The sequence below is a fragment of the Zosterops lateralis genome (genome assembly GCF_965231275.1).
Source record: "Zosterops lateralis genome assembly, chromosome: 9".
NCBI classification, from domain to species: Eukaryota; Metazoa; Chordata; class Aves; order Passeriformes; family Zosteropidae; genus Zosterops; species Zosterops lateralis.
This window is the reverse complement of record NC_139769.1, coordinates 1883688-1897860: the sequence shown is the minus strand read 5'-3', so window position 1 is coordinate 1897860 and position 14173 is coordinate 1883688. Positions and strand designations below refer to the sequence as shown.

Below are 14173 nucleotides of genomic sequence, written 5' to 3'. Positions count from 1 at the left end.
CCCATCAGCAGCAGATTTGCTGGTGGCTCTCTGCTCCTGGAGCAGCAGGAGTTCTCTGTAGGTAAAGACATTTCTAACACCATTATTTGGGCTTTCCTGAAGTGTCCATGTCTAGAATTTCAATAAATTGACTTGTGGCCTGGTTTGTTCTCCATCACATCCTTGTCAGGCCTTGGAGCAAGCACCTCGGTGTCACATCCAGCTGCCAGTTCTTGGTGAAAAGGAAGTTTTATGTAATGGAAATCACCCTTTTCACACATGCAAAGCTCTGTTAAAGCACTCACTGCTGGATGGTAAATTTATTTTATTTTCTTGTATGATCTCCTTGCTGCGGCCAATATTAATTACTTGACTTCTTGCTTAAGCCACAAAAATAAAACCACAATGAGCAAATCAGAAAACAATTGTCTTTAACACAGGTTTTAATTGCTTGTTAAGAAATGGAGTAATACAGAGAAACTGGGTTGATTTTAAACTTTCTTATGCTTTTTTTTTTTTTTCAGTTGGCAAAAAAAATCCGCGAGAAATTCAACCGTTACTTGGACGTGGTGAATCGGAACAAGCAGGTGGTGGAAGCTTCATACACTGCTCACCTCACCTCCCCCCTGACTGCCATCCAGGACTGCTGCACCATCCCACCATCCATGATGGAGTGAGTATGAAATTCTGGAATTTAATCTGTGAAAAAAAAAAAAAAAAAAAAAAAAAAGGTTTCTTTGCAAAACAGGCTGAGTTTTTTTCTGTTTTGGCTAAAAACAGAGAAGGCACAACTCCAGAGGTGCTTCTTATCTTGTCCTCATCTTCTTTCACATTTCTCCCATACCAGTGTTTAACGATGGGCTTTAAACAAGAGCTGGGAATCAGCTGGAAGCAATAAAAGGAGGAAAGTTTGTTCATAGTGCTCTATACAAAAAGACTCTGTCTAGATCCAAGACTCGGTTTTTGCACTGGGACGTTGCTTGGCCTGAATAACTCTCCTCAAGCCAGTCATGGGATCTTTTCCTGTCCTTTGAAGTGACCAAAATCACGAGTTGGTCAGTCCATCACATGCCAGCAGCACTTTATTCCAGTCTAATCAACCTGATGTTTGATAGCAGAGGTTTCATTAAATCCAGTCCATTGCTTGGAAACTGGATTGCTTCGTGTTCAATTTGTTTTTTGCTTTTAAATACAGGAGTTTTGAGTATGGTAAATCCAGGCAGTTTGTTATCTTTAATCATTTCTATTGTGCTGCATAGTTGCAGAAATTTCTTTGGGTTTTCTGATGGTAGAAATGTGTGATAGAAGCTCTGATTTTTCTGATAAAAGAGGAGTAATTTTCTTGAAATGCTGAACATATTAAACGTTTACTTTTTGAAAAGAACAAGAGTAACTTTCTATTTGTGCAAACCTTGATTACAGACTGATTTTTATTGTTTATATCTCAGTCTGATTTAAAAACTCTTGAGAAGGAGGGAGGTAATTTGGGTCATCAGGAGACTCCAAGGGCACAGGTTTGGAGGTCTCAGTGCAGTTCCTGCTGGACAAGGGGCCTGTGGAAAATGCTGACACATCCAGGCTGTTGGCAGCGTGGACAAAAGGTCAGGAATTCTTTGAGGATGAAAACCTTTCTGCCCTCTGATCACAGAATCCATGCAGGAATCACCAGGCAGCAGGAACACCTTCCAAGCAAAGGCTGAGGGGGAAGGAAAAATGGGATTTATCACCCCCTTGTCAGCGTGGCCTCATTTTTCATTAAAAAGAGAAAACTCTGCTTTTAGTCTGGAAACTTTAGTGAATTCCTTTTCACTTTGTCCTCCAAAGTTACGTAACTTGGAAGTCCTTCAGAAATTTCTTTACCTGTGGTGAACTTGCATAAGAATCATTCCCAGGAAGTGGTTTAAAACACAAAGCAGCTGGCAGGGCAGAGGGGTGGATTTGCTGTTTGTACAGCTCCTCATTCAGGCTCTGCAATGTGATTCTCATTATTTAGTTGTGGTTCCCAGATCAGTTTATCAGCTGCAGGATGTTCTGGACCTTGGCAAGACCTGGTTGAGGCTTATCTGACCACTGGATCCAGTGCTGTCTGTAGGAAATCATCAACAAGGCACAAAAAATAATGTAAAATTGTATTTTCTGTTTGAAACTTCCAAGTTTTAGCTCCATACTTTGTTAATTGTCTGATTTGTCTAAATGCTTCTGCCATAATTTCAGTTTTTCTCCCCTTTCTGCCTCTCCTATCTGCTGCTCTTCCTTTCATTTTCCTTCCCTGTGGCATCACCTTTTGGGGGATTCCCCATTTTGGTTAAAGAAGCTGATTCACCTGCATATTATGATGGTATTTTGAATTCTTCTGTGTTTAATTCATGGACTATCTGGCCCTGCACTTGCAGGATATTAAATTGGATGTGTGCTGCTGCTGCTAACAGCTTGTCCTTGCTGTTTAAAATGTTTAATATTGGTGTTAAAGCAACAATAATTACAATTTTTTTGTTAAAGTATTTATTAACTGCTGCAGCAGAAGAGGTCACGTGGAAAAAGGCCCAGATTTGTCTGTGAAAATCCCTTTTTCCATGAGATCCTTTCCCTTGGATCGTGCCTTGGCCGTGTCCGAGTCCTCAGGGCTGTGGTTTTTGTTGTGAAATGTTTGTGTTACAACTCCTGAACTCTGTGTGCTCTTCTTCTCATGTGGCCTCTTGATTTGAGCAAACATTTGGGGCAACAACAGTGTCAGAAGTGCAATATCTTCAGTGGTTTTTTAGGTATTTTTAGGTAGGTTTGAGAGTTTTCCCCACAGCATTTAAGGCTGTTTTTTTTATTCAGCCTCTTATTGTCCAACTGATGGACATTGAGTTGGGAATGCTGCAAGTTTGGATTGGCTTGGGGAAAATTCATTTGGGAAGGATGAACTGTTTGGTAGGGAAAGGATTTTAAAATTATTATTATTATTATTATTATTATTATTATTATTATATTAATTTTTAAACATTGGATTGCTGACTTCAGTTTGTATTCGTTGTTACCATTGACAGAATTATCCATGAGTTTGCTTGATGATTTCTCCTGAAAATTGCTTTGTTATGTTGCTTGGGATAAACTGTGAGATTTCCACACCTGGTGACTATAAATAAATGATAGAAAACAGGACCTAACAAAGCACAAACTGGGTTAGAAAATGAACCTGGCATTTAAATTGGTTGTTTAATGGGTGGTGAGATATGACAAGGAAAGCAATATTTATTTTATTGCCATTACATGGTGTTGGCTCTGGCAGTGAAGAGCCCAAATGAGTGAGTTTCCACAGGATTCCAGTCTGGATTAAAATTCCCAGCCTGACTGTGCTTTTGGTTGCTGTTTTTGTACCCCAAATATTCTGGTTTCACTGGTGTAACAGCAGCAGTTGTGAGTTTGTGCCCCCTCCAAGGCAGGGTTGTGCAATGGAGCTGCCTCGGTTGGGAAAGTGGTGAAAAAGAAATAAATTGGGATATGCAAAGCCAGCTGGATGAGGCAGCACAGTTTGGTGGCTATCGAGTGGTTTTGGCAAGGCCTTAATCCAACAAACATTTCCTGATAAAATTACTCTCAGCTGCTTTGCCAAAGGCTCTGAAAGTGCTTGGGCACAGGGAAATAATCCCACAGTGCCTAAATCCATCTGCAGGCACTGCTGAGGAGGGGGAGCAGGGCAGGGACTCGTGTTCCCCTCTGGTTTTTGCTGATTCTTTCTCCAAATATCCAGATCCCACATGTTTGGTGTGGAAATTGGTGCCTGCCCTGGGCACTGAGAATTCCAGATTTCTGTGCTGACAGGCACTGACCCCCAGGCAAACACTGCATTGACCTGAGGCCCTGGAAAAGGCTCCCAAAATTGAGTGACAGCCCTGGGATTGTGGGTGTGGGGTTTGGATAGAAGTGTGTGATAGCACAGGGTGCAAAACTCAGAGTTTAAGGGTTTAGAATACAGGAATATAGATATAAAGCAAGATGGAGGTTTTAGGACAGAGGGTGAGTCCCTTTTCACCTTCTTCTCCATGGTCTGGGTGGTGTTTTGTAATTGGATAGAAAAATCCACATTGCAGCCACGGGTGGTTGGTTATTGGGTTAAAAGTAAAAAATAATTTAGGTGTCATTTCTTAATTGGACAGTTTATCCTTAAAAGGCCTTGTAGAGAGAGAGAGAGAGACAGGGCTCCATTTTTCACTTTTAGAACACACAGTTCGTGAGACTGTAACATAGATAAGAATTAATAAACATCTGAGTCCGAACAAGAAATACATCTTGAGCATTTAATCCCAACCCTGGCAGGAAGAAGATAAAACACCTGCCCAGCCATCCAGGCTGTGTTTGTGTCCCCGGGGTCAGAGCCTGGCGACCAGGGAGCAGCTCCTTTTCCCAGGCACTGGGGAAGTGCCCGGAGCACTTGGGACAAGAGGCTGCTCCAGCACACAGAGTTAATATGGATAAAGTGCTCTGGGCTCTGAGCAAACTGATGGCAGATAAGGAAAATGGATGTCAAGTGACATCTTCTAATCTTGAGAGAAATCCCTGCTGGAAAAATGAGCCTTTGGGTTTCCTCACCAGCACAGGCTGCTGAATAAGGCACGAGGAATGGATTTCATGGCGTCTCCAGACATTCCCTATCACGATGGAATTGGGTGGCGATTTACCAGGCAATGTTTTAATTAAAGTGTCTTTCACCTGAAGAGGATAAATACCTTTGTGTACAAGTTGGAATCTCTTGGTTTTTGTGCCTTAATGACCTCAGCAGATATTGAGGAAATCATGGATCTGGAATGGGTTGCTGGAGCAGCAAGAAGGGAGGGAAAAAATAAACTCAATTTATTTATCAAAAGCCCTGAGTACCTGCAGTGGGAACTTCAGGGATATATGTCAGTTGTGAGAAGTGTCTAAATAGGGATTTAAGAAATGAGTTTTGGGGAAGCAGCTTTGGAAGCATTAGGGGATTTGTACCAAGGTCTGACTTGGGAGTGATGACTGGAATAACTTTATTTAGAGAGATGTTGCTGGCCTGGATGGCAACAGGCAGATAAAGAGGTGGTTTATATTGAATATTTGCAGATGAAAGGAAATCACACTCCTTCCACTCTAAGAATAAGCTGGATATGTGTGTAATGTTTGCATATTTGTCTTCTATGCATTACACACAATGCCTTTTTCTGGAGAAATTGTGATTGATGTTCTCCTGTGGGAGACTTCCAGAAGTGCCTTTCTACAGTTCCAGTTTTCCAGGGAAATTGGTTGTGTCAGGGGCCACAGAAAACCTGCCAGTGGTTTCTCAACACAGCCATGGCTGCAGTAGGATCACCTTCCAGGAAAAAAAATAAATTTCTCAGATGCATTTGTGAGCTGTTCCTGTAGCTTTTCCAACAAAAACCAGATGATGCTTTAAAAGGGAGACAAAAAGTCTTCCCTGAACTAAGCCTGACCCTCCTCTCAGCCCAGTTTTAAGAGCCATCACTCTGATGTGCTTCAGCATTCCACGTCCTCGTGTCTGGGAGAGAAGAAAATGCATTTTCCTTGGGATGTGAGCAGGGAGAGGAGTGGCAGCTCCAGGAAACTGCCCTGAGTGTCCCTCACTGCACCTCCTTGTTGGACACGGATCCCTTTGCTGCTGGAATTGTGGAGGCCACAAATGGATTTATTTCACTGCTGGCTTTTCATAGGAAGTTGCCCCGGGTCTCCAAAATCCATCTGTTCAGGGGCACTGGTGTTCATTAATGCTCCCACTCTCACAAGGCAGCTGGAAATCTGTTTTTGCTCTTTATTTAACTATGCTGATAAGAGCTTAGGGAATGCATTTATCCAAATCTGTGGAAGGAGCCGGAATGGAGAAATATTTGTTGGTAAAACACCCCACTTGGCAGTGGTGCATTGCAAACATGAATGGAGCTGTTTGAATAAGGCAGTTTACAAACCTCTATTTGAAAATCATTTACTCCCTGGCTGTGATGCTGCCTTCAGAAGTGGTCTGGTTTTTTTGCTGATTTTTTTTTTTAAACAGATGGTTAAATATTTGCTAATGCAGTTCAATTTTATCACAGCTCTTTCTGTGTTTATTTTTCCTCTCTGGAGCAGTTAAGTGGGAGATAATGGGAATCCCATTCAGTTCCTCGGGTTGCTGCAATATCTGAAGAGCTGCACTTCCACAGGAGGAGTGGGGAGGCCACAATAAATCAAATTTAAGATGTATTTGCTGTTCTGACAGAGTTTCAGGCTGCAGTAAAGCCCAGGGGGTTCTAGGAGAGGTAGGGATTGTGCACAGTCCTGGGCTTGGCAGCTTTCGTCCATAAAGTGCAGCAGGTGTTTAGGGAATTCCTCTCTTGCTTTTACTTCTAATGTGGCCAAATTCCTCATGAGAAAATGGGGCTTGGAATAAAAATTCCTCATGAAAAAATGGAGCTCGGAATAGAAATTCCTCATGAAAAAATGGGGCTTGGAATAGAAATTCCTCATGAAAAAATGGGGCTTGGAATAGAAATTCCTCATGAAAAAATGGGGCTTGGAATAAAAATTCCTCATGAAAAAATGGGGCTTGGAATAAAAATTCCTCATGAAAAAATGGGGCTTGGAATAGAAATTCCTCATGAAAAAATGGGCCTTGGAATAAAAAATTCCTCATGAAAAAATGGGCCTTGGAATAGAAATTCCTCATGAAAAAATGGGGCTTGGAATAGAAATTGCTCATGAAAAAATGAGGCTTGGAATAAAAATTCCTCATGAAAAAATGGGCCTTGGAATAGAAATCCCTCATGAAAGAATGGGGCTTGGAATAGAAATTCCTCATGAAAAAATGGGGCTTGGAATAGAAATTCCTCATGGAAAAGTGAGATTTGGAATCGTTTGTGTTCCTGGGTTGAATCCTCCTTCCAATAATACACTCTCTTCACATCTGAGAGCAGCTTTACTTGGATTTTTCAAGAATTCTTGAAAGAATGGGAACAACTTTGGTGCCTTGCCAGAAAAAATTGTGTAACTGAAGCATCAGTAGGTTTTTTTTGTTGTTGTTGCTGTTGAATTTATTCATAAAAACATTGTTTTCCAGCATTCTGTTTCCATACAGTGGGAACCCTATATTTAAGTATTTATGTAAAATATGAATTAAAATCTTGCCTTGCAATCAAGCAAATGAGGAATTTCAAAGGAATTTTGAGCCAACTTATGTAATTTAATTTGCATATTAATGTCAGTTTGAGTTTGTATGAAGAGAGAAAAGAAGAAAAAAGAGTATTAAAACAATAAGAAGCCCCGAGCAGCTGCTCGAGTGCCATTTTTATCCCTCATTTTTCCCCCCCTAAACTCCAAACCCACAAAAGAAGTTGATTTACACTGGAAATTCAGGCCGAGCAAAATCCAATTGGAGCTCGCTCGAGAGCGCCGGTTTGATGTCAGATCCAAAGCTCCTGCAAATTTCATTTTATCTCCTCCGCTCGCCCGTCTTCTCCCGCTCGTAAATCCTGTTGAAGGAGAATAAAAATGAGCGGGGGCCTGATGGGAATTTGGTGTGTGAAGTTCAAAGCAGTTTTGCACATCAGAGCCAACGTCAATCACGGCGAGATCCGGGGGAGCTCCGCGCTCCGCGGGGACCGGATCAAAGTGGGAGTCGTGGCTCTGTTTGCTCCCCGGGGATGCAGCTTCCATCCCTTCTTCATTAAACGGGATCCAGGAGGAAGAGAAGGGAGGGAGGGCACGGAGAAAAGGGGGATGGGGTGAAGGGAAAGCTGTCTTGGAAGTGGATCGCTCGGTCGATGGCTTTTATTGGCTTTAAATCCATTTTAAAAAAATTTAAAACCACCCTAAAATTGTATCTTAATGATGGCAATGTGAGGTTTTTGATGAGGATTCTGGAGGGTTTTTTAAGTCACCTGGATCATTTCGGGTGAAATCTCAGGAGGTTTTTATCCACCTTGTGCTCCTGGCAAAAGTGGAAATCAAGATGAATCACTGGTGAAAATCAAGGGAGACATTGGTGAAAATGAAGGGAGGCACTGGCAAGAATTTAGGGGAGACACAGGTAAGAATTTAGGGAGATACAGGTAAGAATTTAGGAAAACACTGACAAAAATTTGATGAGGATTCTGGAGGTTTTTCTGAGTGTTGTCACCTGGAACATTTTGGGTGAAATCCTAAGAGGGTTTTATCCATCTGGCAAAAGTGGGAGACACTGGTGAAAATCAAGGAAGACATTGGTGAAAATGGTGAAAATGAAGGGAGGCACAGGTAAAAAATTAAAAGGAGACACTGATAAGAATTTAGGGAGATACAGGTAAGAATTTAGGGTGACACAGGTAAGAATTTAGGAAAACACTGACAAAAATTTGATGAGGATTTTGGAGGGTTTTTTAAGCATTGTCACCTGGAACATTTTTGGGTGAAATCTCAAGAGGTTTTTATCCACCTTGTGCTCCTGGCAAAGTGGGAGACACTGGTAGAAATCAAGAGAGAGATTGGTGAAAATGAAGGGAGGCACTGATAAAAATTTAGGGAGATACTGGTAGAAATTTAGGGAGATACTGGTAAAAATTAAGGGAAGCACCGGTAAAAATTTGGGGAGATACTGGTGAAAAACTAAGGGAGACGCTGATAAAAAATTTGGGGAGACACAGGTAAGAATTTAGGAAAACACGTAAAAATTTGATGAGGATTCTGGAGGGTTTTTTAAGCATTGTCACCTGGAACATTTTTGGGTGAAATCTCAAGAGAGTTTTATCCACCTGGCAAAAGTGGGAGACACTGGTGAATATCAAGGGAGACATTGGTGAAAATGAAGGCAGGCACTGATAAAAATTTGGGGAGATACTGATAAAAAATTCAGGAAGATACTGGTAAAAAACTAAAGGAGACACTGATAAAAAATTTAGGGAGATGCAGGTAAGAATTTTGGAAAACACTGGTTAAAATTAAGGGAGACCCAGGTAAAAATGAAAGGAGACAGTTAAGAATTAAGAGAGGTAAAAATCAAGGGAGATCCTGGTAAAAAAGGGAGACGCAGGTAAGAATTTAAGAAGACACTGGTCAAAATTCTCTCTGTGCAGAGAAAAGGTGCTGATCAATGCTTGTCTTGAAATATTAAAATACAAATATTTTTGGTGTTTTAACTTCTTTCAAAGTGAGTGATGGGAAGGTCTGTACAGTTTGAAACTTGAGTTGGAAATGTGCGAGGTATAAACATGGTAGGAAAGGTAAAACCAGGATTTACAGCTAAGAACTCCAAACATTGGTTGGAAAGGCCACTTTTAGCAGTGCTGGGGCTTTGGTTTTAATTGTGGCTTTAAATATAGGAATAATGCATTCTGAATTAAACTTAGAAGCAAGTGGAAAATTCTCATTAAATTTCATTAAAATGGTGACAAATATTGTGATGTAGATTTGCCACAGTGCTGCCAGTTCCTGGTCCTGGTTTTCAGTTGTGATGGGAGCTCCTCTCTTCTCCAGGTCTTTGTGCCATGCAACCAAAACCACTCCATTGCAAGGTGCAAAAAGTCAATTTTAAGGCAAAACAGCACCTGGAAAGAGATTTGAGGCAGATATCCCACCCAGCCCAGTCTGGGGCAGTCTTTGCTCAGGGCTGGCGAGTCTGGTCTTTAATTTGTGGGATTTAAAACAATCCTTCATCTTTTATTTATGCTTTTTTTCCTCCATTAACTGTATTTCCTTTTTGCTGTAAGAAGGAGGAATGGGATGGGGCTGAAGGAATTTTTATTTTTTTTTTTCCTTCTTCAGCTCTGCTGCAGATTATTTAGGGGTCCACAAATTCATCTTCCTGGTGGGGAACTAACAGTGGCTTCCTGAGAAGAGCTGAGGCCTTGGATGATTTTTGGAGCATGTCAAAGCATTTTAATGCAATAAATGAATAATGTTGGTTGCTAACAAGGCATCCTGTTGCCATCACTAATAGATTTTGATGGGAGCTCTGGGACAATTGGTTTACATCCTGAAAAGTCATTATTTTTCACTGTGGGGTTGTTCTTCAGCCTCGCTCGGAAATATTTCTTTAGGATGGAGATGTTTAATGTGCAGATTTTTGGGTTTGCCCCAAGATAAACACGGTTTTTGTGGGCCCCCATCCGTTATCAATCAATCTCAGGCTGGAGATCCTTCAGCCAACAAAAAATCAGCAACAGTTTTGCTCTCTTGGAAGGAGCTGTGATTTTTTGGAAGCGGTTACATTTCAAGGGTGATAAGAAAAACCACAACCTCCATCCAAGAGCTGCATTCCTGGGAAATGTCTTTTCCTCAGCGCTGGGGAAGTTCTCTGGGAGGAGATTTGCAATGATGTCAGCAAAGAGTTCCAGCAGAGGGGATGAACCCGTGCACAGCTCCAGGTTTGGCTGCTTTGGGTCTGTCAGAGCATCCCACCTTTATCTCCCAGCCTGGGGCTGACCATGGGGACACCCAGGAGACCTTTGTGTCCGTCTGTCCATCCCTGTCTCCTCAGAGCCAGGACAGTGCAGGAGATAAAGGGACCTGGGACAAGGGCAGGGTGGCTTTATGGCAAAAGAGGGCAGGGATGGGTGGGATATTGGGGAGGAATTCCTGGCTGAGAGGATGGAGAAGCCTTGGAATGGAATTCCCAGAGAAGCTGTGGATCCCTGGAATTGTCCTGGACAGGGCTTGGAGCAGCCTGAGACAGTGGGAGGTGTTGGAGTGGAATGGGATGAGTTTTAAGGTTCCTTCTGACCCTTCTTTGGTTCCAGAATCATCTTTTCATGCATTTTTTTCTCGGTTTTCCAGATTTGCTGGGAATTTCAACACCAATCTCTTACTATTAATAGTTATTTACACTGAAACATGAAGAAGTTGTGTTTCCATTGCAAATGTAGGTTTAATAAATAATATTTGATTGCTGATCCTGTCGTTACCTTTCCATATCTGATGGGAATTTCAACTCCATGTTATTATAAATAATAATATTTACATATGTATTTCCAATTATTATTCCAATATTTCCATATATACCCCAATTACAAATATTTCCAGATTTGATGGGAACTTCAACACCAATCTCTTACTATTAATAGTTATTTACACTGAAACATTAAAAAGCTGTGTTCCCATTGCAAATGTAGGTTTAATAAATAATATTTGATTGCTGATTCCATCGTTGTCCTTCCATATCTGATGGGAATTTCAACTCCATCTTATTATAAATAATAATATTTACATTGAAACATTAAAAAGCTGTGTTCCCATTGCAAATTTAGGTTTAATAAATAATGTTTGATTGCTGGTCCTCTCATTGTCCTTCCATATTTGATGGGCATTTCAACACCAATGTCTCACTATTAATAGTTATTTACACTGAAACATGAAAAAGTTGTGTTTCTGTTGTAAATGTAGGTTTAATAAATAATATTTGATTGCTGATCTTCTTGTTGTTGTCCTTCCATATCTGATGGGAATTTCAACTCCATCTTATTATAAATAATAATATTTACATTGAAACATTAAAAAGCTGTGTTCCCATTGCAAATGTAGATTTAATAAACAATATTTGATTGCTGATCCTGTCACTGTCTTTCCAGGTTTGATGGGAATTTCAACACCAACGTTTCCAGAACCATCAGCTGCGACAGACTCTCCACCACTGTCAACAGCAGAGCCTTCAATCCTGGACGTGACTTAAATTCTGGTGAGCAGCACAGTTCTACTTTGGGTTTTTTTTTTTTTTTTCCTTCTGTTGTAGGGTTTTTTCCCCCATTAGACTCGAACATTTCCTTGGCACAGAGAATTTGCATTGATTGCCATAGCAACAAGCTTTTATTTCCCCTTGCAAGTGTCACCCTGCTCTTAATTTGAGATTTCATGATTGAAAGCTGATACCTAAAGTAATGCCCTTAGTCTAAGTACTTTATAAAAATGTCAGGGAGATTTTATTCCAGCCTACCGTGGATAATTTTGTTGTGCTTTCTTCACTTTTTATTTCTTTCTTTTATTTTTTTTTTCCCTTCCTAGGCCTGTCTGCTTTGGCATCAGCAGTGTCAGCTGCTGCAGGGGCCACACAGGGAAGTTCCTCTGATCTTCTCAGAGATCTTCTTAGCTGAGTTCAGCTAAATGTGATATGCAAAAACTACCAAATATGAGGGCACCTAAAAATATTTCCTTTCTTTGTCTTGTCAGGGCATTTTCTTCACACGTTTAAGGACTTAGAAATATGCTTAGAACCAAAATACACACGACTTATCCCTGAAAAATTCAGCTTTTGGGTCTCTGGTGCAGCAAGGTTTTCTTCTTTATTTTGCATCCCAATCAGTGTGGATTAATACAGGGATTTCAGTTGGGTTTAGTCAGGCTTTGGTCCAGCTGTTCCTTCTGACTTTTCAACTTTTTATGGTGCTCAGTGTTGTAAATTAGAGAACATTAATAGACGTTTTGGTTGTGGATTTCATTCTGGGGAGGTGTTGTTTGTTCATTCTTTTGGGGGAATGATGCAGACTTGGGATTTATTTTATTTTATATTAAAATTCAGAGGTCTTTTGTAATAAAATGCTGATTTATTTTATTAACTGGACTGATGAAGTGGCAACTCAGCCATTCCACCTTCACCATCTTGCAACAAATAGGAGGAAAAAAAACCCAAATTACTGTTTCTCCTCTTATAGCTTTGCTTTCTGGATTTCTAATGAAATATAAAATAATGAAATATAAAATAATGAAATATAAAAATGAGCAGTCCCCATAGATTTTTTTCCATCCCATCACTTGTATCCCACATCTTGGATGCAGGTGCTGGCCAGGCTATTTCCTGACATGTCATGATTTGTGTGGAGTTTTCCATCCCAAAGCCAGGCACTCTTTGTTCACTCACTGGGATTTTCTGGGCTTTGTTTTGCTCATCTCTTTATTAAAAAAAACAAACCCAAACAACTCATTAAAATAATGTTTAAATCACATACAGTTGTTAATTAATCAGAATCATTTTGGAAGGCAAGTTTAGAGTCAGTGTTGTAAGAGCAAAGCATAGAATGAATCACTTCATGGTTTTTAATTAAATTAAGTAAAAATCTTTTTCTACTGCAGGAATTGGGGGTTAAAAAAGTATTCAAGAAATATTCCTTATTTTTGAGTGACGAGAAGCAAATAAATTTGCAGTTTCTTGTAAACATAATTTAAATTTCTGGTTTAAATTCTCAGAGAAATAAAGTGAGTGGATGTTCAAGGTTCCTGCTGTCCTGGCTCAGCACTGAAGGCTCCAGTGCCTCCTCTTCCCTTGCCTCTGGCTTGAAAGATTCCTGATGAAAGGAGAACCTTCAAAACATGGCATTGGCAGGAAAGGGCAGCAGGGGAGGAGAGGGAATTGAGTAAGAACAGGGATTTATTGACAGCAAACTCTCCTCTGGCTCTCCTTTCACAGAAACAGCCTTGGGGGGAGGTTTTGATTAGGGAGGAAATGTCTGCAGGAGAGAAATGGGATGGAAGGAGTGGATTGAGACAGGAAAACGGGATGGAAATGGTTAATTTGAGACACAAAAGTTGGTACCTGGGGAAGAGAGAGGAGTTTTGTGTAGGTGAGGTCCAGGGAATATCCTTGGTCCTTGTCATGTTTGAAAGTCTGGGAGATGAATCACAGGTGGGGTTGGGTTGGAAGGACCTCAAAGCCATCCAGTGCCACCTTTCCATGGCAGGGACACTTCCACTGTCCCAGGGTGCTCCAAACCCTGTCCAGCCTGGCCTGGGACACTTCAGGGATGGCACAGCCAGTGCTGTGACTGGTGACACTTCCACCTTCCCATCCCTGCTCCTCATCTCAGCCCCGTGAGCTCCACCACTGCCAGCCCAGCTCCAGGGCTTTGGGTGGCCTTTGGGGACACTCAGGATAAGCCTTTGGGATGTTTGTGGTGTGGGTGTTGTGTTGGTGGTGTCTGTAGTACTTGGGGCTGTGACCTCCCCCTGTGCCACAAAATCCATTGTGTGCCCAAAGGAATTCGTGGGTGAGACAAGAATTGCCTTGGGATAGGAATGGACTGGGAAGGAGGTTTGGTCAGAGGGATGGAGTGCTCCCAGCTGAGGAGATGCTGTCACCTTAAAAATGGGGTTTAAAAGCTTTAATTAGTGTATCTGTGTCTTAAAACTCTTAATTTTATCTTTCTGTGGGACCACTTGCCTTTGAGGGCACACTCAGAGCAGAGCCCTTGGTGTGCACAGCAGCCAATTCTCAATAAATTAATCAATACTCACA

The 14173-nt window shown here is 41.2% G+C and overlaps 1 protein-coding gene across 1 annotated transcript in view; it reads left to right on the top strand.

Annotated features, from left to right (window-relative positions):
- CACHD1 (cache domain containing 1) overlaps positions 1–14173 on the top strand; it is an 88871-nt gene that overhangs the window by 37426 nt on the left and 37272 nt on the right. The window contains exons 3-4 of the mRNA XM_083867179.1: positions 504–652; positions 11520–11626. Coding sequence (XP_083723305.1) covers positions 504–652; positions 11520–11626 — 256 coding nt within the window. The remainder of the gene's footprint in view (positions 1–503; positions 653–11519; positions 11627–14173) is intronic.